Source organism: Numenius arquata, chromosome 2 (genome assembly GCF_964106895.1).
Source record: "Numenius arquata chromosome 2, bNumArq3.hap1.1, whole genome shotgun sequence".
Classification (NCBI taxonomy): Eukaryota; Metazoa; Chordata; class Aves; order Charadriiformes; family Scolopacidae; genus Numenius; species Numenius arquata.
Genome location: NC_133577.1, coordinates 130,521,196 through 130,548,869, shown reverse-complemented (window position 1 = coordinate 130,548,869; position 27,674 = coordinate 130,521,196). Strand labels below are relative to the sequence as shown.

The 27,674-nt window shown below is 46.3% G+C and overlaps 1 protein-coding gene across 1 annotated transcript in view; it reads right to left on the bottom strand.

Annotated features, from left to right (window-relative positions):
• EXOC4 (exocyst complex component 4) overlaps positions 1-27,674 on the bottom strand; it is a 487,556-nt gene that overhangs the window by 77,949 nt on the left and 381,933 nt on the right. The window contains exons 12-13 of the mRNA XM_074168558.1: positions 9,856-9,992; positions 268-423 (exon numbers count right to left, since the gene is read on the bottom strand). Coding sequence (XP_074024659.1) covers positions 268-423; positions 9,856-9,992 — 293 coding nt within the window. The remainder of the gene's footprint in view (positions 1-267; positions 424-9,855; positions 9,993-27,674) is intronic.

Sequence of the window (27,674 nt, the reverse complement as noted above, 5' to 3'; positions counted from 1 at the left end):
TTCTCCTACTCAACAGAATGAAGTCCAGGCAATGCACAAGAACTTCTCAGTTCAGCAAAGCTGATGCCTGGCTTTAGAATCACACAGTGTAACAGCACATAGACTCAAGTTTCATTACTCCACTCAAGGAAAGACCACATCTCAACCTCTTCTCACACCTGGGGACACAACAGCTACGCAAACGCCACAATTACTGTGCTTCCAGCAGCTTTTACCATTGCCGCTACTCTCCTTGAAACCCTTTTACAACTTCATAAAATATTTTACCTTATAAAGTCCTCCTCCTCCTCTCTCTTGGGTCTCAGTTGCTTGGGCTGAGCCATGTTGCTCCAGTTGGGCAGAGATTTCAGGAGCCTGCTAATATCGTCGTCTTTAGCCCAGGAGGCGCTGATCACCAGCTTTTCATCCGACTGCACGATGCTCCTACGGGGAAAAGCAGCAACAACGACATTAGCGCGAAGCAAATTGTACTTTTCATGCAATTTTGCACATATTCATTAAATTCCCCATCAGATACAAATGCGCGTTAAGCATTAAGGAAGGGGCCCAAAGAGGATTTCAACAAAGCACTCACGTGGAGAACATGGCGACACAGGTGGACAGGATATAAAATTCTCTTAAACTCACAACTCTTGATGTACTTTGGTAGAGTCCTTTAAGGGGAAAAGGGCCATATTCTCCCCACCCTTCAAATCATTCAACTTCCAATCATTTACACAACTGACTGGAGGAGGTCATTCTGTACTAGAAGAGAGATAAGGTAGTTTCCCCATGGCTCATTTGTTCTCTGCAATCTCAATCGAGCTTGCCAGCCGCTGCTGATTGTGTTGTGACTGCAGCATGGAAACTTGCCCGGGAAGACCTGGGTGGAAGCCACCAGCTCACCACACACCAGCTGGCCCAGCCTGGGGACCAGGTCTGAAGCAATGAAAGGACATGAAGGGTCCAGGATCTTCTCTCCAGTCATCCAAAACATTTAATAATAGAGATTTCAGCTAATTTGTATGTATGTGTGAAATTGAATCAAAGATCACGGCATATTCCAATTATGAAGACTTTCCTTGTTTACTATTTTTGGCAGTGAAGCTAATCTGAATTCCTCACTGGCAATCAGAATCATAGAATCATAGAATCATTTGGGTTGGAAGGGACTTTAAAGATCATCTAGTTCCACTCCCTCCTGCCATGGGCAGGGACACCTCCCACTAGACAAGGTTTGCTTAAAGCCCCATCCAGCCTGGCCTTGAACCCCTCCAGGGATGAGGCAGCCACAGCTTCTCTGGGCAACCTGGGCCAGGGTCTCACCACCCTCACAGGAAAGAATTTCTTCCTAATACCTAATCTAAATCTCCCCTCTTTCATAGAATCATAGAATCGTCTAGGTTGGAAAAGACCCTTGGGATCATCGAGTCCAACCATCTACCCTACACTACAAAGTTCTCCCCTATACCATATCCCCCAACACCACATCTAAACGGCTCTTAAACACATCCAGGGATGGTGACTCAACCACCTCCCTGGGCAGTCTGTTCCAATGCCCGACCACTCTTTCTGTGAAAAATTCTTTCCTAATGTTCAGTCTAAACCTACCCTGCTGGAGCTTGAAGCAATTCCCTCTCGTTCTGTCATCAATTACCTGTGAGAAGAGACCAGCACCAACCTCTCTACAGTGTCCTTTCAAGTAGTTGTAGAGAGTGATGAGGTCTCCCCTCAGCCTCCTCTTCCTCATACTAAACAGTCCCAGCTCCTTCCACCGCTCTTCATAGGATTTGTTTTCCAGGCCCTTCACCAGCTTCGTTGCCCTCCTCTGCACTCGCTCCAGCACCTCGATATCTCTCTTGGATTGAGGTGCCCAAAACTGGACACAATACTCGAGGTGTGGCCTCACCAGTGCTGAGTACAGGGGCACAATCACCTCCCTACTTCTGCTGGTCACACTATTTCTAATACAAGCCAGGATGCCGTTGGCTTTCTTGGCCACCTGGGCACACTGCCGGCTCATATTCAGCCGCTTGTCAATTAGAACCCCCAGGTCTCTTTCTTCCAGGCAGCTTTCCAGCCACATTTCCCCAAGCCTGTAGCGCTGCTTGGGGTTGTTGTGGCCCAAGTGCAGAACCTGGCACTTGCCCTTGTTGAAACTCATGCCATTGATGTTGGCCCAATGATCCAATCTATCTAGGTCTCTCTGTAGAGCTTCCCTATCCTCCTGGGAATCAACACTCCTGCTTAACTTGGTGTCATCTGCGAACTTGCTGATGATACACCCTATGTCCTTGTCGAGATCATCAATAAAGAGGTTAAACAGAAATGGTCCTAACACTGAGTCCTGAGGCACACCACCTGTGACCGGCCGCCAGCTGGATTTAAAGTTTCAGTTTTAAACCATTCCCCCTCGTCCTATCACTACCTGCCCTTGCAAAAAGTCCCTTTCCAGCTTTCTTGTAGGCCCCCTTCAGATACTGGAAAGCTCCTATAAGGTCTCCCTGGAGTCTTCTCTTCTCCAAGCTGAACAACCCCAACTCAGCCTGTCCTCACAGCAGAGGGGCTCTAACCCCTGTGGTCATCTTTGTGGCCCTCCTCTGGTCCTGCTCTAACAGGTCTGTGTCCTTCTTATTTTGAGGGCTCCAGAGCTGGACACAGTACTCCAGGTGTGGTCTCACCAGAGCAGAGTAGAGGGGGAGAATCACCTCCCTCGCCCTGCTGGCCGCATTCCTTTTAATGCAGCCCAGGATACAGAGAGGAGGGAGACAATTGCAGGAGATAAATGGGATGCTGTAGCTGGAGGAGTCAATTAGCTGCCTGTTTCTTCTGTCGGGATTGCTCACGGACAACCATCAGCATCATCGTCGTCAATGTTTGTTACTTCACGGGGACACTGTGACTAGAGAGACGGAAGTCCTCTCCCATTCTTGGGTTGTTTGGTAGACAGCAAGGATCTGGAAAGGGTTTTTCTATCTCTTGGGAAAGGCAAGCGGGAGTTAGGGTTTCTTCTAGATCCTATCACTGATTTCCTTCTCTGGCGAGCACCTGGAAGGCTTTTCTAGGAGGTCCTTGCATGGTTACCAGTTGGACTGCTTCTCCAGCCCAAGAAGAAACATGTGTGACCTCCCCACATCACTTGAAGCAAAAGCATGGTGGTGACCTCTCCAATGGGCAGCAGAATTTTTTCCTGCCCTCTGTAATGGGAACACGGCAAACCCACCGATCACCCAGCAAGCACAGTGTGACTTGAGAAAGAAAGCATCTGGAAAGACAAGGTCTCAGAGGTCCTGCTCCTATGGAGATGCTTAGCTGCAGTTTAACAACAGAATCAAGATCTCCCTTGTGTGCTAAGAGACTGATCACCTTCTAATATGCAGAAATACAGAAAAGGCTCTGGGACCTGTGTTTCACCTCAAACACCCTCCACCCATAGCTCACAAGGCTACAAGACACCTAGAAATAATGCACGTTTGGTGTCTCCTACAATGCAAGGGGTTGAAGAAGTGTAAATGCCAATAGATCTTTTTCTGTTACCATCCCCCAGAAGAAACAGCTTCTCCAACATGGATGGAAACTCTGTGCATCAAAAAGATGCAGAGATTCAACACTGGATTTGTCAATTAAGAACTGGAGCTGTTGGGTGCTGCGACATGGACACTGGAACAGGTTGCCCAGAGAAGCTGTGGATGTCCCATCCCTGGAGGGGTTCCAAGGCCAGGCTGGATGGGGCTTTGAGCAACCTGGTCTAGTGGGAGGTGTCCCTGCTTATGACAGGGGAGTTGGAACGAGATGATCTTTAAGGTCCCTTCCAACTCTAACCATTCTATGATTCCATCATTTGTGCTGGCTCAGCCCATGTCAGCTCAACGTGGACCTTGCAGAGCCATTTGCTCAGCTGCACTCTTGTGGATCCAAGCTAGGACGTTGCGCGGGGCAAAGAGATGCTCAGAGCTGTCACTAGGCATCCAGGCGGTGATTTTGGGAAGGGTCATGCAAGATGGCAATAAAGACCCTGTGCATTTCTAAGGGGTTTATGTGGATTAACCAGTCTCATTTTAAATTTCCTGCAAGGTATGTTTCGGTCAATAAATAGAAATGAAAGTAACAACACACTGAGGAATTGTGTTTTGAAAAGGAAAATAGTGAAAAAGGCACTGAGAAAGGAGGCAATGCTGATCTATCTTGAAACAGAGCAAAATACTTCTCTTCCCACCAGCACGGAGCAACCTATCGCTCCTTTCACCTACCACCAGGAAAACCTCTGCTCAGTAAGTACACAGGATTTGTAAAAATGGATTTGTCACATGCACTTACGTATAAATTTTCCTTCCCTTTAAATTTCATGTTCAATCTGCCACAGACAAAAGAATGAATTTTGTTTCCAGCCACAGAAGACCGCAGCGTCAAAATTTCAATTTGGCCTTTGGCTGCTGTTCGGAACTTGGTGTTTTTCCACTTAGGAAAAAAGGTCTCTTGTTTTCACCCCGGTGAAAACCGAGGGGAAAAAAAAAAAAAAACCACCCTCCACCAGAATCTCTGACATCTGAGATGGAAAAACTAAATTTGATGATATCTGGTGATTTCTCTGCCAAGGAAGACAACTGTTCCATTGGATATATTAGCCAGTGCTTTGTCCTCTCCAGATTCAAATGACTAAAGTAATAGTCTCCTTCCCTTGGGAGTCTATTTCACAGTTGAACAGATCTAACTGTTGGACACACACACAAAAAAAAACCCCGATACTGTGCTCGTGTTTTATTTTACTCAATTTCATCCCATTACTCCCCGTTATTTCCCCTTACAGCAGCCTCAGCTCTCGCCACTTTCACTATTTACTCTCTTCAATTATTTACAGCCTTATCATAGCCCTTCAGATGTCTACGAATGCAAGTCATCTTTGGGAGTCTTCTGATGGAGTTATGGAGAGGACAGAGCTCCCTTCTCTGTTTTATGATCCTTATTATCTGCTGTCCTCAAAATTCCGATTGCTTTTTGGAGTGGGTGTTGGGGAGGCTGTTTAGCTCCTACAGCGAATTGCAAACTGAGCTTGGTGCCCTTGCTTTTTTAGGGGTGAGTGTTTTCCGAGAGTCTAACCCACACAATTCCTGCTTTTCTCACCTCTTGGCGATGTGGTTCTCATGGGTCCACGAGCTGCTGGAGCCCTAAGCCAAATTCTCCATTGCCATCAATAGGGAGCTTCAAATTAATCGATGCTGGGACACTGCCACCACTATGTGGGTCCTTGGAATTATGCTCCCATTCTTTCCTGTGGCTGCAACACCTCCTAATTTTTATTGACAGGTTGGTTTTACTCCAACCACCCCCTCATTAAGGAAGATGTTAAATAAGGTGCTACATACCCGATCTCCATTAGACACACCCAGCTTTCCCCATCAATTAAAAGCCCCTATTTCCCCACCTTTTCTTTCTGGCATCTCAGCCAGTTTTCAACCTCCGTAACTTCCATCAATGTCAATCTAATTTAAGTCCTCGAGTAAATTATCACAAGACAGGATGACATGTTTTAGTACAGCTCAAAACGCTTCCTTTCAAACACCACCCTCCCCCTTCTCCCCAACTCCTCTGTAATTATTCCTGCTGCTGTAATAGGGTTACTTGCTACCACCGGTGCCGTAATCAACTAATTAATTCACGGCTCAACGGGCCAAGGAAAATGCCATCTGTTTGTACCCAGCTCCCGGGAGCGGGTAGGCAATAGGTGTAACACTTACACAGGTGATGGCACATGAGTGAGGAGGGTTCAACCCTCCACAGCTCAGTGGGTTTTATCCAGAGAACATCTGCTGGTGGTGATGGTCCCAGATCTGCACCATCGCTGCCCCGAGCTGGGAACAGAGTGATGGGGAACGTCCCCGGACACAGCTGGGGGGCTCTAGCTTTTCATTAGGAAAACGTCTGGGGGCTACAGGGGCTAATTGGACTCTGTTGCCTTGTGCCAAATGTATTTTTGAATAATTCTTTTTCTCTTCCCAGGGCTGAGGTGATGGTTCCATGCTGAACTCTGCTCGCACTGCTAAGAGTCTAAAAGCAGTATGCTCAGCATCTGCCAGGTACCTACTGGTCTGAGGAAGACAGATCCCTGCCCAAAAAGAGTCAAAAAGACAACTTAAAACCCAAAAGGCTAATGCAAGAAGAGGAAGATCCCAATAAGGAGTAGTAAACTGAGTGGTAAGAATGTTTCCCGGGAACTCGAGAAATCCTGTTTGACCGCAGACCCCATAGCTTAGATGAATTCATGTCCTCATTTCCCTATCAATAAAAACGGGCTTAGTTTTATTTTGTCTGGCTGGAAAGCAGGAACCGATATACGTATTTTTTCTTCATCATTTTGAGAGATATAGGCCCAGTTATATCCCACCTAATCTTAGGAATTTAGCTGAGACAGTTCAGCCAGGAGGCTGGTCACCATAAGGTGCCTTCACAGCCGATGGAGAGAGCTGAGCACCTCCACGGAGTTGTGGGAACTTCTTAAATAAGGTGAACCACTCTTTGGAGGTGTCCATCTCTTTTTACAGACTAAAGAGACTCATTTGGGTGAGCGTTGCTCTTACTCAGGCTCTTCAGATGAGCTGAAAAATGTGCAAGAGGATGGTTGCTCGAGGGAGAGAGGATGAAGATGGGTAAGAAGGGGGAGGACACACAGGATGGAGCTTAAAGTTGGACAATAAAATAAGAATGTGCAACTTCAACATGGACATAACTAAACATGGGGCCAATTTACGTAGAAAGACATGGAAAGGGAATAGTTTTAGCGCTCAAGATAGCAAAGCTTGTCCGAGAAGGATGTTGGCAAGAGACTAAAAAGAAAGACTCGTGTTAAGGGTAGATACCCTGAACTGGTCAGATTTGTCCCCATGCCTGTGATCCCTTCTACTGCCTTTCAGTATTTCCCAAAGCCTCATAAAAATGGTTTAATTATACAGGCTTAACTCACGAGTAGAGCTGCTTTCACAGAAATTTGCTGAAGAAGCACTTAGACGTGGGTTGAACAAGACTTAAGAAGAGCACTGCCAACGCAGTACAAGGTTTTTCATAGAATCATAGAATGGTTTGGGTTGGAAGGGACCTTAAAGATCATCTAGTTCCAACCCCCTGCCATGGGCATGGACGACTCTCACTAGACCAGGTTCCTCAAAGCCCCATCCAGCCTGGTCTTGAACCCCTCCAGGGATGGGGCCATCACAGCATCTGTCGAACCTGGGCCAGTGTCTCACCACCCTCATAGCTAAGAATTTGTTTCTTGTATCTCCTCTAAATCTCCCTTCTTTCAGTTTAAAACCATTACCCCTCATCCTATCACTACATTCCCTGATCAAGAGTCCCTCCCCATCTCTCCTCTAGGCCCCCTTCAGGTACTGAAAGGCCGTTATAAGGTCTCCCCGGAGCCTTCTCTTCTCCAGGCTGAACAACCCCAGCTCTCTCAGCCTGTCTTCATAGGAGAGGTGCTCCAGCCCTCTGATCATTTTTGTGGCCCTCCGCTGGACCCGTTCCAACAGGTCCATGTCCTTCCTGTGTTGAGGACTCCGAAGCTGGACACAGTACTCAAGGTGGGGTCTCATAAGAGCAGAGCAGAAGGGTAGAATCACCTCCCCTTTGTGGCTCCATCCCCTGTTTTTGTTTCCATTTTAATCCCCAACCCCTCATAAACTAGTCAGAAAACATAACTCACTCCTGTAAACAGTTTGCGTCAAACTGAAATTGCACTTCTCACAAACCTGTAATTTGCAGGAGACACCTCACCTAGATCAGATTAAACACGCTTCCAAAATTCGCCATCAGTTAAAACAAGAAAATCCATAGCTGCTACTTACATAAATGTCCAATCCATACATATCCAGTCCCGCTAGGGTTTTTTTTTTTTTTTTTTGCATTCACTAGAAAATCAGAGCCAAATGGAAATCAAACAGGAAAAATCTCAGCTGTGCCTTTCTCCTTGCTGACGTCCTGACAGAGCTATCTGTTCTGCAAAGGGCTCCAAACGAAACAGCCTTGCTTTAAGGAGCAAATTCAATGTATTTGAATACATTTCATCCCCGTTTGCCCATATTCCCCTTCAAGAAACGCATGCACGCGGGGAACGAGCGAATGCCATGTGCAAATCTTGCAGAAACCATCTCTCCGGCTTCCCAAATTCTCACTGTCTTGACATCTCAAGAAGAGACACGCACTCCCCTGCTCCGATAGCTTCGCCTGATCGTATTAATACACAGCTCGAGGGAGTTTGTTCTGATTTTGAGCGGCTATAAATGATCCTTCCTCCACTCACTTTTATCAACAGGAGGATTTATCCACCTCAAATCCTCAAGGAAAACCCTGGTGCAGAGGGCAGGGCTGCGCGGAGATGTGAGATCCCTGTAGAGGGCATAACGTCCCCGCGGATGGAACCGCTCGCCCCTGGAAAGCAGGGGAGCCGCAATATTCCTCTGCATCATTTGAAATGTATATAGATTTCTATTTCAGTCAGTCATTTGCTAGCAGCAAAACTAGAACATTTCCTGTTTTTCCTCCTGCTGTAATCAGGATATTGCCAAATTAGGGCTGTCCTAATTACTCCCCAGCAGGTGCCAAACCCAGGAATGGTATCAGCGAAGGAAGGAAGGAAGGACCTTTAAGTTCAAGCCAAAGAAATCACTTCTATTGTCTGGCTACAGTCAGTGAAGTTTCATATAAAATGCGAGCATTTTGGACAACAGCACATGAGCAGCTACCGATTTACACAAGTGCTCAGACGAAGTTTAGCCCACATATGTGCTCACTGCTATTCTTGGCGTTTTTATTATTATTATTAATAATAATAATAATGAGCCCGTACGCAGCCGCTCACCAGACGAAGCTCCTCCTGAATGGAATCAGGCAATAGGAAATAATTTCTTAATGCTCTTGGTCAGAAAACACGAGGGGCTTTTTCAGCTTCCCCTGCTGTTGCCGGCCTCAATTAGCCATTAAAGGAGATTATGTATAGCAGCTATTATAGCCCACATTGCCGCAGCATCTTTACGGTCTTTCAATGCAAGTATTTATCCCCACGGCACGGGGCACGATCCTTGACCCTCTCTCCAGGTGTGGACCATTTTACAGATGGGCAACAGGGATGTACAGAGAATAAGTTACTTATCAACGGTTACCCAGGAAATCTCTGATAAAGCAAGTACCTGGAGAACTCAAGCCCCACGACCCTGTATGATAAACCCGTGCCCTACACTGCATTCAGCTTCCACGCCATGGTTGGGGAAGCAGATCACAGATCACCCCAAAACACTGAGAAAGCCCAGGGTAGAGCATCTGATGACTCCTTGAGAGAACAAGCTTACGGAAACGTTTTGGGAAAGTTTCACAAACCCCAGTGTGTGTGTATTTATATGGTGTGTCGTGGTTACCAATTCCCACATTGCTACAAGATCTGAACACCCAAATGTCAATATAAATGATTAAAATATGGCTGAATCTCATGGGAACACTCAAACGGAAGGATCTCACTTGCTTTACAAGGAAGCAATAGCTATATACAGCTATTTATGTTAAAGATAATGCCTTATACTCTCCATCTCCAACATGAGGTCACATTTTGCCTGATTAAGAGAAAAGCTGTGTGGTTTCTAAGCTCTACCACCACCGCCATCCACGTTTAAAGAGCCTAAACCACAGCGTGGTGTGGCTAAAGTCACTGGGAAGCCAAGACTCTTCATATGCAAATGATTGTTATTTCGGATTTTTTCCCCACCTAGAAAGAAATATCCTTGACCATCCCAACAGAGATGACTTCTAGAGATAATTCCTGCCTACTCATGGCAAAATAGCAAAAGGCCCAGAGCAGTATCTCCAGCAGACAAGGATCTCCAAGCCTTCCTGTACCTGTAGGCAAGGGTACAGGTGTCCTTGTACTCCTGGAGCTTCACACACACCATGTTGAGGAACTGATCCGAATAGGCGCTCAAGTCGTGCATCAGGTTCATCAGGTCTTGAATGGTCTTCTCCACAATTACCGTGCTCTGGAAAAGAAAGAAAAGCACAAGTATGAAGAGCGGTTCAGTGTGAATCTTAATTTCAGCCTTCTCATGTTTTGCTAATTAGTGTGACAGATGCGACTGTACAGCTGATGCTCCCCGACGCCGAGCAGATGCTGGAGCAGCCCATGCCACCCAGTGACGTCAAACAGAATGAAGGAGGAAAAAGCAGAAACCCTGCAAGTGATGGAAGAGGGCAGCTTAGGGCTTTGATTATCAGGTCTGAAAAGAGTTTGGATTTTCTTCCAGTGGCTGAGGACCAGTGGAGTTCACCAGGTCTTTCTTTCACTAGGTGAAACCTCAAAATGCAAAAGTGTGATTTTTAGAGGAACCGAGTACCCACAGCTTTGCTTGGACCTGCAAACCTCCAAGCACTTCAACCTGACCAATAATTCTGGACTCAGACATTGCGGACTGTCCTGAAGACCAGGGATTTCACCCACCGCTCCCATCCATACAAACTCCACGTGCAGGGCACACGCTGAGGTTTAAGTAACACCTTGCAGTCCTTTGGAAACCCCCAAGCCGTGTATTACAGTCATGGGAACAACAGGGCAAATCTGCAAAATGAAAATGCTGCTCCGCATCCTACAGATGAGCAAGTTTGGACAGTCTGCAGAAAGAGGTACCACGTAACTGATAACGTCCCGAGATTTAACCAGAATTTTGGGATTTCTGAGGCACCCCAAGGTGACTTGGCACGGTTCGTATTTATAACTGCCTCCTGTATTTAATTTGGTTGCTACAAACAACGCGGAAGGAAGGTTATCAAAGCCCCAGGTTGATATAAATAGAATTAATATTAGGCTCGGTAGAGCGAAGGGTTATTCCTGAGCTATGCGCAAAGGCAGAGCAGGCGACTGAAGCATTTGGGAGCCCTGGTTCGTGTGAGAATTTCTGGGCTCAAATTATACGGGGGGGACCCCAGAGACTTTGAGAGAGCTGCATCAAGGCTGAATTTAGCCCTTTCTCTGTGTTAATCAGGATGTGAAGAGGAGTTAGTGACTCAGTTGTTTGCAGAGCAAAATCTCATCAAACCCCGAATCATTGTCTCCGCCGCATCCCCACAAGCCCAACTTCCCTCTCTTTATTGATTTCCAGATTAAAGCGCGGCAGCATCACCCTGATCCATAATCCGGCTCCTCCAGAGCAACCCCCTGAGTGACACGAATTGATTCTGCTCCGCTACCTGTCCCTGATTTGGTCAAAAAGCATCTGCAGACCTCATCCTCATTCAGAGCACACAGGACTCCGTAGCATGTGGGGGCTTCAAGGAAAGCTTACTCACCGCCTGTGCTGTTCCCGATACGTCCTTGGCTCGCAACTGTACTTGGAAGGAAAAAAAAAAACCAAACAACCCCAACCTTCTCTTTGGTTGCTCTCGTATCTTATTAAGCCTGCTCTTAAGCAAATCACAGGAATTAACCGATCTTTCATATCGTAATTAGGAACAATTTGGGATTATTTTGTCCAAACAGAAACATAGTCTGGCATAGCTGCCTCTCAGATGCTCTTGTTTACGCCGCTTCTCCTGTTACTACAAGTATCTGCGTTTTAATAAATATTCAATCCCACCCCGGGCTTGATGCGCACGGAGGAGAACAACCAGCCCTAAAGGACTCGCAACCCGCAGCCATCGCAAGCAAATAAAGCAGAGAACGACATGGAGGGGCTGCAGCAGCCAGGGATGCTGCTTTCATACTGAGGGGTTCGGCGGTGAGAGCACAGCTCATTAGCTGCAGGATTCAGACCTCGTCCAGGCTCTTTGCTATCCCTGCTCGACACGCCAGGCTGACCCCAGCAAAGGGGGAAAGCGGCATTTTAAGTATTTCCACTAAAATGGGAGACCGAGTTGGCACCTTTCCCTTGGGGGTGAACTCAAACCCTTGTACGTTGGGCTGATAAATGCAGTAGGAAAATTACCCAGTGATTCACAGAATCACAGAATGATATGGGGTTGGAAGAGACCCCTGGAGATCATCTAGTCCAATCCCCTGCAGAGCAGGGTCACCCAGAGCAGGTTGCACAGGAACCTGCAAGTCCAACCTGTGGTTGGACTCAATGATCAAAAAGGTCCCTTCCAACCATGAAGATTCTGTGATTCTGTGAACGTGTCCAGGTGGGGTTTGAATGTCTCCAGAGAAGGAGACTCCACCACCTCTCTGGGCAGCCTGTTCCAGGGCTCTGCCACCCTCAAAGGAAAGAAGTTCCTCCTCCTGTGTAGATGGAACTTCTTATGTTCAAGTTTGTTTAGATGGAACTTCTTATGTTCAAGTTTGTCCCCTTTACCTCTTGTCCTGTCCCTGGGCACCACTGAAAAAAGACTGGCCCCATCCTCCTGCCACCCACCCTTTAAGTATTTATAAGCGTTGGTAAGATCCCCCCTCAGTCTTCTCCCGACTCAAAAGACCCAAGGCCCTCAGCCTTTCCTCATCAGAGAGATGTTCTAGGCCCCTAATCATCTTTGTAGCCCTTTGCTGTACCCTCTCCACCAGTTCCCTGTCCACCGGTCTAGAGGTGGGGTGTATTCACACCTTCATGGCTTTTGGGCTGGGGAAGGAGCTCCTGCCCTTCAACCTTCAAGCCCCAACAACCATGATCGGTGCAAGGGGGTCAAGCAGAGGTGCTTCACTATGCACCCAGATGGCTTAAAGGCACTGCCATGGCCAGTGGTTGTCTGTCAGCAGAGGAAAAGGCCACTCTCCAACCTCCAACCCGCTGACGTGAGCCACAAGAAGCACTCCGACTGCACAAATGGAAAATACTGACGTTGTTGTGCAGCTTCAATCCAAATTCAAGTCTCCTTCCGGGGTCTGATCCTGATCCTTAAGGGAGAGGCATTCGAGTTAACATTTATACATAGTGAAGAAAAAACCAAAATCCTTCCTAACTCATGTAGCAACCTGGAAGATAGGAGCAATTTTTCTCCTCTTTGCATGAATAAACATACTTTTCATTTTCCACTGGTATTTCACTGCTGAGAGAGGGGTGGGATAGGGGTGGGATTTTCAGCAGACCCACGCTATTAACTGATCTCAGTTTTCCAGGGGAAGCATCTCTCCTTCCAGGCATCCTTGTGGGATAGCAAATTGGGGTTGGATGCATAAAATGGGTTGGACGTGCAACCACACCAAGAGGAACTAAACCTGGTCTCAACCTGCCCCGTTTCTTTTTCTTTACGTAACTCAACATTTGAGCAAACAAAAATCCAAAGACTGTACGTTAAAAGAGAAGGTATTGCTGCTGGTTTCTACGTAGTTTCTCCCACTTGCTTTCTCCTCTGTACAACAACATTCAAATCACAGCTCAGCTCCTGCCAATATCTTGGTTTCAGAATAAGATCTTTTGATTTAAAGGAAATACAAAGCCACTTGCATGATTTAAAAAAAATAAAAGGCAGAAAAAAAAAAAGGCGATTACCATATGAAAGGAGACAGTCTCCGATACGTAATGGCCATTTTTCTGTAACACTTTAACCTTTTCCAAAGCAATCCTGACACATCTGCATGTGTCCCTGGGGAGGGTATGTATTAGGATGCATTAGGCCACATTTAATATCACTGGATTTGTTAGCTGGGCCAGCGCAGGATCTTCTGAAACTCCGCGTGAGGAAATGAAAGGCAGCGCACGTATTATCAGAGAGTTACAATCCAGTTGCCTCTAACCCATCTTGGTTCATTAACAGCAAATGGATATGATCAAAGCATAATTTTATGGCAAGACACTTCAATGAAGACTTTTTTTTTCTTAAAAAAAAACAACAAAAAAACCCCCCAAAAAAACCCAACAAAAAACACCCCACACTAACAAGGAAACTCATCCGCTGAACAATATTCATCTCCTCGCACCTGAAAACGCTGCGTGGTGCGGAATCCTAACACCACGCCGAGGGTGTGATTCATTACTCCTACAGCGGGGTGAAGGTTTCAAAGGAGTCTTAAGGCTACAAAAAATAAAAAGAAACTCCTTCTTACGTCCTCCTCCTTCCCATTAGCTACTGTCGAGGTAACAGGATAAAACAGAGCAGCGCCACTCGTTATTAACACCGTGGGTTTTATCTTTAATGTATTTTGCAAATATTTATCATTATTCCTAGATATGACCCTTATTCTCAGTTGTGCTGAAGCTTCAGACAACGTAAAGCAGCCCCACGGCGGGTATAACTTATGCTCCCGACCATTTGGCTTCCACCAGCCCAGAGTGATGGAGAATAAGCAGAGCCAGAGGTATCATCCCAATAATCCTTTTGGGATTATTGTCTCGTGCAACCCCACCGAAGTTTCTAAAATGACTCAATTCCTCCTCTACAGCAAGAGGGCACTCGATGTAAATCAATGCAGCTGGAGGAATGTTTTTAAGGCTCCCTTAAAATGCAGTTTCTGTACAATAAAGCAGGTTCCCAGCAATTCCCCAACAGGCAGAATAAGTTCAAAACAACAGGTCAAGCCTACACAAACCTTCAGGTTTTCAATCTGTCATTTTGTTTTCTCTAACTTCTTGGTGAGGAACACTAGATTAGAGGAACAATCCACTCTGAATGCTATTTTTCTGCAGAATCATAGAATAATAGAAAGGTTCAGGTTGGAAGGGACCTTAAAGATCATCCAGTTCCAACCCCCCCTGCCATGGGCAGGGACACCTCCCACTAAACCAGGTTGCTCAAAGCCCTGTCCAACCTGGCCTTGAACACCTCCAGGGATGGGGCAGCCACAGATCCTCTGGGCAACCTGGGCCAGTGTCTCACCACCCTCACAGCAAAGAATTTCTTCCTAATATCTCATCTAAATCTCCTCTCTTCCAGTTTAAAACCATTTCCCCTCATTCTATCACTCCCCTCCCTGACCAAGAGTCCCTCCCCGGCTCTCCTGGAGCCCCTTTGGGGACTGGAAGGGGCTCTAAGGTCTCCCCGGAGCCTTCTGTTCTCCAGGCTGAACAACCCCAACTCTCTCAGCCTGTCCTCACAGCAGAGGGGCTCCAGCCCTCCGATCACCTTTGTGGCCTTCTCTGGCCCTGTTCTAACAGGTCCATGTCCTTCCTGTGCTGAGGGCTCCAGAGCTGGACGCAGTATTCCAGGTGGGGTCTCACCAGAGCGGAGTAGAGGGGTAGAATCACCACCCTTGACCTGCTGGCCACACTTTTTTTGATGCAGCCCAGGCTGCGGTGGGCTTTCTGGGCTGCCAGCACACGTTGCTGACTCATGTTGAGCTTCTTGTCCATCAACACCATAAGTCCTCCTCAGGTCTGCTCTCAATCCATTCTCCACCCAACCTGTACTTGTGTATTGACCCATGTGCAGGACCTTGCACTTGGCCTGGTTGAACTTCATGAGGTTCACACAGGCCCACCTCTCCAGCCCATCCAGATACCTCTGAATGGCATTCCTTTTGGAGAAATCACAGCTTCTCTCATACCTGTTCACTTGCTCCATTTTCTTGGGGAAAGAAGGCAAAGAAGGGAATGTACCTGTGCAGGGATATCTTCACCATGAGACAGGCTCTTGAAAACACAGCAGATGGAGGAAGTGACCTTGGCACTGGAAAGGTTGTCAATTATTAGTATATTATTGCCCATCACTTAAAAATCTCCTCGAGATGCCTTGGCAGAGGACGGAAGGCACCAGATGAGTGCCGGACATGGCTGCCTTAAAGGAAGAAATAAATAAAGCCTAATCTAATTTATTAAGCTGGAGTTTCGCTGACACCCCGCAATTTTAAAAGCACTGTACAGAGCACAGCTATAATTGAAAGCAGGGCAGGAGAGATGAAAGGTTTTCAAAGCTCTTCAAGTTCAGTGCTGACCCACAGCTCCGAGTTTGGGACCATTTCCAAAGGACATCAGTGGTTATGTCTCACACTGACACCTTGACATGCAACATTTAATCCTGCATTTTCTTGTTGGTGGTTTTTTTTTTTAATTACAGTTTCTCAGCTGCCCCAAAAAATGTTCAATTCACAGCATCTGCCTTTCCAAGACATCCTTCATCCTCCTTTCCCGGCACTGGGAAGGTGTTTTCAGCAGATGGCTCCAGTGACCCATGCTGGGGCACTACTCTTTCGGGAGGAGGCTGTACTTGGAAACTGTGTGGTTGTGGTTTAGGAGATTGTGGAGCATCTCCTTTCCTGCTGGGAAGGCTGGTGTTGCTTTCTTGTTGTACCCTCTTGGCTGAACCTTCACCCTGTGATGAGTTGCAGAAATGAACTTGAAGAGGTTGGGATGGAGGCAACGAAACTGATGGGCACGTGGTGAAAGCTGGTTCTGGATCCGTCTGAAGGCCAGCAAAGGATGGGGTGATCTCCCGGCATCTTGCTGTTGGGCTCAAGCATCTCACAAAGCTTGAGATGAGGGTCCCAGTGAGAGATTCCTTGCTCAGGAGCCCCACTGGTGCCATCCCTACCCTGTGGCGTACACTAGGGAAAGCCAAATGCCAGGAAAGTCTCCTTCTTTCACCAAGATCCCAAGGAAACAGCATCCAGCTAGGATCCATTTCAGCTTCTTTTCCCCAAAACTTCACCTTTCCTTGTTCTTCTCTGGGCTCACTCTCCATATTGTAGAGTTGGGCATTCCCATCCCACCTCTCCAAATCTCTGCAGGCAGCAGCCAAACTGCTGCTTGCACCATCCTCAATAAAAATGTTCTAATAACAGAGAAGGTTTAGGCAAAATGCTCCCACCAGTCCCAGGGCACCCGGGATGTTGTTTGATTTCTTTTTCTGTCTTTCTTATCAGCGGCTCCATCTCATCTGCTTCCAGGCTGGAAGTTGCTTGGCCTAAAATGGGGCCAAGGGCTGCCCAGCATCTCCCTTGGCAACAGTGACGCCCATGGGAGTGTGAAGGGGATGGAAACTTTGGAAGCTGCTGTCACGTATCACACCAGCATAATTCAAACTGGAAGAGGGTAGATTTAGATTAGATATTAGGAAGAAATTTTTCATTATGAGGGCTGGGACCCTGGCCCAGGTTGCCCAGAGAAGCTGTGGCTGCCCCATCCCTGGAGGGGTTCAAGACCAGGTTGGACGGGGCTTTGAGCAACCTGGTCTAGTAGGAGGTGTTCCTGCCCATGGGATGGTGGTTAATCTTTAAGGTCCCTTCCAACCTAAACCATTCTAGGATTCTATAATGCTACCGGATGCAATAAGATATAATGGCATTGTGGAGAGAGGACTGAGCTCGATGTGTTCTTAGGTACTGGCCTGGCATACAGAATTCTGAATTAAAATGTGCAATTCTCCAAATACTATATAGGATCTGGTGTCTCGGATCCAGGATCTGGGGTTAGTTTCACTATGGCATTAACCAGTACTTAAAGGGCAGCTGCAAAGAGGATGGAGGGTCTCCCTTCATGAGGAGCCACGTGGAGAAGACAAGGGGCAACGAGTACAAGTTGCACCGGGAGAGGTTTCATCTTGACATAAGAAAGACATTTTTCACACACATAAGAAAGATATTTTTACAATAATTTGCTGTAACAACCTCCCCAGGGACACAGTAAAGTCCTCATCACTGGAAGGTCTCAAGATGCAACTGGAGAGGGTGCTGCCTAATCTCACCCTGGCTCCCTTTCCCGCCAGAGGTTGGACCAGATGATCTCTTGAGGTCCCTTCCAGCCTGGGCTGTTCCATTCTATAATTCATTAATATTATGATTAATGTTATTAGGACATTTACAGAGACTAAGAGGGTTTTGGAAGCTGTGGGAGCTTGGACAAAAATCACACCCAAGGCAATCAGATCTAAAATAGGAAACTCATCCCGCCCAAGCTCCCTCCTTATCCAATGCCCCCACCTGCCGTCTCGCCCCCCTTGTCCCCGTGCTCTGACCCGCAGCATTAGTCTGCCAGTTGCAATTTGGTTATTCTGCTGTCAATTAATAATGGTTTGTTACTCGGCAGGCGGGTGAAACGGAGCTCTGCAGCCGTCCCCCAGCGTGGGCTTTGCTTTCCCAGTCGAGCTGCTTAAATACCCAGAGTCACAGAATCACAGAATCTTCTTGATTGGAAGGGACCTTTGAGATCATCAAGTCCAACCACAAAAAAAAACAAAACCAAAAACACCAAACACCAAAACCAAAACCAAAACAAAAACCACACAAAACAAACACCCACAACCACACCCCACCCCACCCACAAGCAGACACAAACCAACAGTCTCAGGCACTAGAGCATGCCCTGAAGTGCCATGTCTACACGTTTCTTAAATACCACCAGGGATGGCGACTCCACCACCTCCCTGGGCAGGCTGTTCCAGGGCCTGACCACCCTCTCAGTAAAGTAATTCTTCCTAATATCTAATCTAAACCTCCCCGGCCCCAACTTCAGACCATTTCCTCTGCTCCTGTCATTATTCCCTTGGGAGAAGAGGCCAACACCCACCTCTCTACAACCTCCTTTCAGGGAGTTGTAGAGGGCAATGAGGTCTCCCCTCAGCCTCCTCTTCTCCAAACTAAACATGCCCAGTTCCCTCAGCCTCTCCTCATAGGACTTGTTCTCCAGACCCCTCACCAGCTTGGTGGCTCTCCTCTGGACACGCTCCAGCAGCTCAATGTCCTTCCTGTAGTGAGGGGCCCAGAACTGAACACAGCACTCGAGGTGAGGCCTCACCAGTGCCCAGGACAGAGGCACCATCACTGCCCTCCTCCTGCTGGCCACGCTATTCCTGATACAGGCCAGGATGCCGTTGGCCTTCTTGGCCACCTGGGCACACTGCTGGCTCATGTTCAGCCGGCTGTCCACCAACACCCCCAGGTCCTTTTCTGCTGGGCAGCTTTCCAGCCACTCTGCCCCAAGCCTGTAGCGTTGCCTGGGGTTGTTGTGATGGAAATGCAGGACCCGGCACTTGGCCTTATTGAACCTCATCCCATTGGCCTTGGCCCATTGATCCAACCTGTCCAGAACCCGGACAGGCTCTTGTGAGCTGGTAAATATCGAGTGCTGTCAGCGCCTTGAAGGGCAATGGGAGAGGGAGATTAAAAACACAAATGCATTTACTCCCTTTGCCCAGATTCCAGCAGTTCAACAAATATCTCGTGAGGCCACAGAAATAACTAGTCTCCCATCTCGTTAGATGATATTACCTGTCAGCAAAGCCGAGTTAGAGATGGAAACCATTCAAAACTGAAAAGCAGGAGCTGGGGCCCCAGTTACTCCTGAATATTGCAATAAGGCTACTTAAGGCTCCTTGATGTCTAAAATGTACCCAGCATAAGCCCTGTGGCCGGGGGAGTGGGCATGGGCTGGGCAGGAGAGCTGGGAGCTGCCCCAGCTCCATCATCGCCGTGGGGAGCCAAACTGCACCCCCAGTTCAGTATATAAGCACTGTGGTTACCCCCCTCTAAGACAGAAGAAAAAAACAACCCTGAAACCAAGTAAAAAAAAATAAAAAATATAAAATTTCAGCTATCAGAGGCAAGATGATAGTCTAAATTGTCCGTTTTACCGATTAGCGGTTATTTCACACCGAGCGATAAGGGGGCTTTTCAATTCGTTTTCTTCTGTGGTACATCCAGGGCTTTACAAAGGGCTGGAGTTTTTAGTATGTATCAATTCAAATACGTGTTTAAATGCAAAAACTCTTTTTTTACGGTCGCAAAATCTGATAGCCCGCTTTTCCCATACAGCATTTTTATTTTTTTTTCCAGCAAAACTCATTATTCCAGTATCAGTTCTGCAGAATCCTGCCCGTTACTATGGTTATACTACATCCTACTACAACTTTGCTTCTCAAATGCTCCTCACTCCGAGGGTGGGGTGGGTTTTTTTTAACTATAACTCTGCCTGCTTCACTGCGGGTGATGTTTTTCTTTTTCTGGGCTTAATTCTGGGAGGTCCTGAGTGCCTTCATCCTCACGGATGGCAACAGGAGCCCAGGATAGGTTGTATTTCTCTCTCACCTTTAAACGTGATCCTGCAGCAGCTAAATACGAGCCGGCAGTGTGCCCAGGTGGCCAAGAAAGCCAACGGCATCCTGGCTTGTATTAGAAATAGCGGGACCAGCAGAAGTAGGGAGGTGATTGTGCCCCTGTACTCAGCACTGGTGAGGCCACACCTCGAGTATTGTGTCCAGTTTTGGGCACCTCAATCCAAGAGAGATATCGAGGTGCTGGAGCGAGTGCAGAGGAGGGCAACGAAGCTGGTGAAGGGCCTGGAGAATAAATCTTATGAAGAGCGATTGAGGGAGCTGGGACTGTTTAGTATGAGGAAGAGGAGGCTGAGGGGAGACCTCATCACTCTCTACAACTACTTGAAAGGACATTGTAGAGAGGTTGGTGCTGGTCTCTTCTCACAGGTAATTAATGACAGAACAAGAGGGAATGGCTTCAAGCTCCAACAGGGTAGGTTTAGACTGGACATTAGGAAAAAATTTTTCACAGAAAGAGTGGTCGGGCATTGGAACAGGCTGCCCAGGGAGGGGGTTGAGTCACCATCCCTGGATGTGTTTAAGAGCCGTTTAGATGTGATGTTGGGGGATATGGTGTAGGGCAGAACTTTGTAGAGTAGGGTAGATGGCTGGACTCGATGATCCCAAGGGTCTTTTCCAACCTGAATGATTCTACGATTCTATGATTCTATGAAATGAGTGCACAAACAAGGTCTTGGATATCTCTTATTTACCTAGTACCGTGTGATCCAGAAAACACTTGCTCCAGTGAACTAAAATATTGATGACCAGCAAAATGTACTTTTTTTTCCTTTTTTTAAATGGAGAACACATACCATAAAATCTGCTTATTACTGCATTACCTTTGACAGTGCAGAAGAACTGTTTTCTTCCTCTAAACACTATATTAATTATTTAGGATTTCGCAGCATCCGTGATTTGAACGCACGAGCCTCTGTTATACACAAAGTTAACATTAATGGCGGCCAACCCTGCTGAAGTCCAGTAAGCGCGCAATCAATCACAGCTATTTAAAAGCACGGGAAGAGGAGTCTGCCACCAGGATTTTCAAAGTATGCTCTGCAATGGTTTTTAAACAAAAAAAAAAGGAAAAAAAGGTAACTGATACTTACCGCCTCCGCAATTTGAACAAAAGCCCGCACAGTCTAAAAGCACACGTGCCTTTTTTGCAATCTTCCCACAGCCAGGGAAGGCTGGAGAGGAGGCACAAGGACCGTGGGTATTGCCGGGTGGGCTCTCCTGTCACGTTATTTGTTCAAATTTGAGACAGGCTTTTCCTCCAGATCGTGCTTCACAGCAAGGAGAAGTTCTCTTAGAAAGGTTTCCCCAAAATGTCTGATTAAACTAAGTCCCTTCTTACAGCATCGTAGGTCAGAATCGGCCAACGTCTACCTTCGTGCTTTCTCGCGTCATATAGGACATGGACTTAACACCTGGGTTGCAATTCAGCTCTTCCTCACTACCCTTCGTGACCGCCGGAGACCGATGCTCGCTCACGTACGAGGCTACAGCTCATTTGTCCCACCAGAAACCAATTTTGCCACCATCAAGACAAAACGATGGGACCAGATAACTACATATGAAAAGCTTTTCCCAATGAGAAATGCTCTGCTCAGCTGCCTGCCCTACGTAGCCCAGATGAACTGGACTTGATGGTTATCATGACACTTCTCGTCTTCAGACATTTCCATAGAAGAAGAAAAAAAACACCTTTTCTTTTTTTTTTTTTTTTTTAACCTCCTGAACGCCTATAACATCAGGATATTTTTCAATCTCCTTATTTATTTTATTTAAGCCTCCTAAGCCCGCCACGATGAGATCCAGCAGATGGGACCTGAGGCTGGATCATACCAGAGGAGAAAGGAGCTACGTGTTTTTGAATGGTGAAGGTAATTAACCACCCGAGCAGCTTGCGATTGCGCGTGCTGGATTCTCCTCCTCTGCAAGGCTCTAAATCAAGCACAGGTGCTTTTCTGAAAGATAAGCTACGTTTAAACAGGAGTTATGGATCTGATGCAGAAATTACTGGGTGAACTTCCATGGCTGATTATACTGGAGATCAGATGCATTTATTCTAATTTTGAGCTCAAATATATTCCATGGCAAAAAGTGCCCGAGGTGTGCTTAAAAACAACTAGCCAAACAAACCCACTCTGCTATCCCAGAAGCTCTGACACAGAAATACATAAGAAGAGTGGCATTTTCTTCTTCTTTGCAAATCTGTCCCCCCAAAAGACACCATAACTAATCAAATCTGTCAAATTCCCCAGAAAACGGGAATTCTCAGCACATTAATTCTTAGTCAGTGCCCAGAAGCTTGCCAGCATGCCAAAAAAGGGATTCATGCCAAAAAAGGGATTCAGTGGGTCCATCCTGCTAGAGATGGTCCATAGAATCATAGAATGGTTTAGGTTGGAAGGGACCTTAAAGATCATCCAGTTCCAAACCCCCTGCCATGGGCAGGGACACCTCCCACTAAACCAGGTTGCTCCAAGCCCCGTCCAACCTGGCCTTGAACCCCTCCAGGGATGGGGCAGCCACAGCTTCTCTGGGCAACCTGGGCCAGTGTCTCACCACCCTCACAGCAAAGAATTTCTTCCTGAGATCTCATCTCAATCTCCCCTCTTTCAGTTTAAAACCGCTTCCCCTCATCCTATTGCTCCACTCCCTGATCAAGAGTCCCTCCCCACCTCTCCTGTAGCCCCCTTTAGTGAGTGGAAGGTACATCCACACGTGCAGGGCAGGAGATGAGCAGGGGAAGAAAAATTAGGTTGCACACAAGGGAAAGTTTGTGACAGTCCAATCTTCCAGCCTTTAGATTACTCTCCCATCAGAGGCTCTGGCACTTGAGACATTTAAATCTTCCCTGACTGATACAGTAGTAACTGCATAATAAGGAATACCGCTGCCTTGGCAGGGAGATGGACTGGATAACTTAATAGGTCTTTTGTACCTCTCACTTCTCTGATCCTGCTGAGTTCTGTAGCTATTATTAAAGGCATTTTTTAAGGTATTTTAATTTACTTCTCTAAATGGATTTCCATTCATTCACTCCCACCAAGTGAATGTTGTCAGGGACATTAGCAGCATGATAAAATAGCTGTAGCTTCATGCTGGTTTTAATGTGTTACACACACAAGAAAAGTCATTAGCTCTTACCCTTTAATATACCCTCTTTACTGCTGCATAACTGTTTATCACTCAAAAGTGCCAGGCACAGGCCATGCTCTTCCTTTATTAATCAATATACATTTGTGCAAGGCTGCAATGAAAAGGAATAACATCCAGTTATTTCAAGCACAGTTTGTACTGCAGGAGCTGAAAAGCTCGTCCCTGACATTTTCAGCTTTCCCCCCCCCCCCCCCCAAATATTCCCACAAGTGGCTCTTCTTAGGATTTTACACAACTCTCCCAATTACAGGTAAACTCACAGCAAGGCGACGGTTTATTTCCCACGCGCTGAGTGGCAGGTTTCTTTCTCCTCTGTAATATGTGCTCTAGAACATCATTAGCAGCCTGCAACGTGATACAAATTGATCGTGGACCATTAAATTAATGATGCTCAGAAGCAGGCCATCAATTCTGGAAGCAGAGTGAACCTCATTTTTTAATAAATGTTTTCATATGGCTAGCCCAGTTTGGAGAATAAGACCCATCTTTATTATTTTTATGAATAGTGCATGTGCTCTGAGGTCTATTTTCTTCAGTCTCGGAGCCCCAGCACTTAAAGAATCCTTACTTATTAAAAATTTCTTGCTAGGGAGAGGGCATACGCATGCCCCGTGTGGAGGAGAGATGCTCCTGGAAAGACACAGTGACTACAACAAGGGCAGCTGCCTGATGCAGAAACAAAAGCAATTGGAAATAATAGATGGAGAATGGCTTAGCAGGACTGAGGCCCTAAAAAAATGACAATATCGTGCCCCTGGACTCACGGTGTCCACGTGGACACCAATGCGAAGATTGTAACTAAGAGCTAAATTCAACAAGAATTAATGAAAATGCAAAAGAAACAAAAATGGCCAGATAAATACATGAATTACATGTAAAGGCTGAACAGTTAACCCAGGCTGAGCTCTTAAAAGCGAACCCAGGGTGAGTTTCTGGAATCAGAAAAAGGCCATTTCACGGAAATTACAAGACCATTTGTCAGATTTTGGAATAAGTGTCTAAAAGCCAGGATTAAATTACAAAGTAGAGTGATAAGAGCAATGTCACGAGTGGGTTTCCAGAAGGTAACACCCAATATGGGGTGAAACCTGAAAGACACAGGTCACTCAAACCTCATCTTACAGCACTGCAATTCACATTTCTGTCTCACTCTTCATTAACTCAACTATGATTAATGTGATTAACAGCTCTTTATTTTCCAAAGCAATCCTTGGGAAACAGGAGGAGAGTGCAAATTCCCTACGGGAGGGTCCAACTACCAACATCCAATGGATTCAAATCCTACTGAGACATCCAAAGGTATAGTGAAATTGGCAGTTAAATTTATTGCCTTGTTTTCTATAGCTTGACTTTATAAGCCAGCACAGGTGAAAATACAGTTAAATCACAGGGATGGTATACGTTTCCTTTGCCAGAGGCAGCTGTAAAAAACAGCAGACCCAACTCAGCCTTATTTAAGCACCTTCAACTAGTTAAAAAAGTCTTTTTTTTCCTAAACAATAATTTGACGTTCATCTGTACATGATTCTTTCCTAAATGCGGGTACTAGGGAGTAAAGAAGAGAAATCTCAAATATTCCAGAACGCTTTTAAAGGTCACCTGCCAGCAACTAACTTGAGATGGATTTCTGCGACTCAGCCTGCTTTTTTTTTAGCAAAAACTCTTACTACACTGGTTTTGTTGAGAACTTGTTGCCACACATAACGTAGTCCTGTGCAGGCAGGGCTGGACATCCCCACTGACAGCTCTGATTGATGGGCAACATCAACAGCCACCAGCTCCCAGAGAGCTGCCCACCAGTTGGAGCTACTGGATTCTGCAGGGCTGAGGTTGAACTTCATTTTCAAGGAAAAGAAAAAGATATTTATAAGGGGAAGTTACACCCCAATGCACACAGACTGCTAGACATGGCTGGAGGATGACAATTCGGTTTCACAGCAACTTCTGATGTTTCTAATTTAGGTTCCCACTGATAGAATGGACACAGTCAAGACATTTTCCACATTTGCACTAGAACAGACCCACGATGAAATGCGTATTTATAGACAAAACCGATCTCTGCCTGTCGCAGTGATTAGGAAACCAATAGGAAGGAGTGAAATTTTTCTCCTAGAGCATTCAATCAGCAGAAGGACTTGAACTTGGATGTCCTATTGCACTAGAGTCTCTGGGACGAGAGAGATGTCAGACTCCCCAACTCCTATTTCCTTTGCTTCCAAAGGATTTCAGCCAAATATATTAGTTATGGAGAAATCACAATAAAAGTTAGAAAAAAAATGCCTTCCAACCACCTCCAGACATAATCTTAGTAGAGCTGAGATCTTCTCAGAACAGCTTTCTCTGCTCCTCCTTCCAGGTACAAATTAGTAAGCAAAAAGCAAAGCCATTAGGAAATGAGAGGCAATGTACTCAAAGTAAAAATCAATACACATACACATCTAGACACACAAAAAGAACCCAAATATCCTTAGTCTTGTGAAATTTTACTTTTATGAAACCCTTGGCATTATGTAGAGCTTCCTAAGTTGGAATCTACAAAAGGATCACTTGCCTCTTCTCCTGCAGAAAGGAAGCAGAGGAATTGAAAGCTCTGTAGTTTCATTTATTCTCTTTGTTTAATTTCTGCATTTACTCTTGGGGAACGAGTTGACCAATTTAAGGGCTACTGAGGGTACCCTCATTACAGCACTGGAGTCCAGCGCCAGCCCAACAGGGATGACGTAGCGTTAAGTGCTCTGCACAAAAAGGACAGAGTGGAGAAAACTCACACGTTGCACGTGATGGTATCACTTGTGATTTATTCAATAAATTAAGCCTTGTGTTCTCCACATCAAAGACTAAGGAGATCACAGTTCTGTCCCGGGATGTCCCCAAAGGATTATTTTGAAGTTCCTCATGCATGGAGATCGTGAGCAGCTCGCTCCAAGTATCCGACAGCTCGGATTAACACTGCATTAATCAAAACTGAGTGACCACTTAAAACCCCTGGAGATTGAGGTCTGACAAACTCTTCTGCTCAGGAGATGGGAGAAGAGAGAAGGCCAGCCTTTGATTCTTGCAAAGAGAAGTAGCAATTACAATGAGACTCATGGACTGGGTGCAAAATTTAAACAATATTAAACCATGATTTTATCCTGCTTGAAGAAAGCAACTTGCCTCTTCTTGACTCAGACCCCACCTGATGACAGGTCCAACTGCGGGACCGTTTCTGAAGCAGGGTATTTCCGAACATGAGCCATGGTGTAAAGATGGAAACCAAGAAAGCTGTATTCAGGTACCACACATTTTGGGAAGCAGCGATGAATTTGGAAAATGCTATTAGCCTGCAGGGCACTTTCCCTTTTAGATTGACCATCACCAGTAGGAAAGGTTGGCCACATCAGCTTAGAATAGCGTGGAAGTGGGATCACCTGGATGTCTGCAGAGAATCTGATAGACGGGGTGCAGCTACCACCAAAGCAACTTTTGCCATCCTATTCACACGGAGAGGGATGGAAAAAGAAAACCTCTCATAGAGTCTCGTAACACCCTTCAACGTAAAACAAGGTCTGGATGGGGGCCAAGCTCTGCGATAAATATTTGTGTCAGGAGCCAGCTGTACTGTTTGCCCGGCACTGTAAAGTCAAACGTCATGCGTTGAGGAACGCTCCTACAGATAAACCCTGAATTACACGTGTCAGGGGAACCCTTACTTCATCCAACTTTGTCCTCTCCCCCTTTCACAACCTCGATACCCAGGCTGATGAGACCCCAACTATGTTTCTACGGTATTTTATCACGGGCTGTCTACAGACCTCCAAAATTAATCCAAAAAATCCAAACCAAACTCGAACCAAAAAAGTATTCTGTTGCACTTCACAGTTTCCCACACTACATGATGAATATTTCTACTCCTTAGAGCTCCCTGCAAGGAGCAAAAAGAACTAAATGAACTACTCAGCAGTTTAGCAACCATCTGCTCATAACTCGGGAATTCCGTCGTAGCAAAGAAACGCGGAGCCCTGCGCAACCGCAAAATCCCGCTTCCAAAACACAGCAAAAGGGCAGTGAAAAAAGAAGTCGTCTTTTCCCCCAAATCACATTCTAGGAGGGGGGGAAAAAAAAAAAAAAAGGATGAAATTGGGAAATGAAAGACCCACTGGGTCAGCTCATTAGGAGAGATGTCTAATAACAGTGGAGATGCCATTGCTCAATTCCCAGCCGGAGCGGGCAGAGCAGTAATGAGCAGTCCCGCTCAGCAAATGGTCTGGATGATACTATAGATCTTCCCTTCCCATCTCTAACTTGTGTATCATTTCCTGACAGTCCCATCTCCCCTTCCGAGCAGATGGCTCCCTACAGTACATCTTTAAGAGACCTCCCAGGCAGTTATGGATGGCAGAGAATGAGCATTTTGTTTTATCGCTTGCTCGTACATTATTTTCCCCATGCTAATGACAGTCAAGTTATCGTCCTGTGAATAAATCCATTTAGGCCTTGCAATGTTGGCTGCAAGTGCGAAGGAGAGGGAGCAGAGGAAGCCAAAACTTGGCACCAGCAGAGCACAGACACAGTCATCCACAAAACATTCATCTATTAACCAAACAGCAGCATTTCCAAGCCCA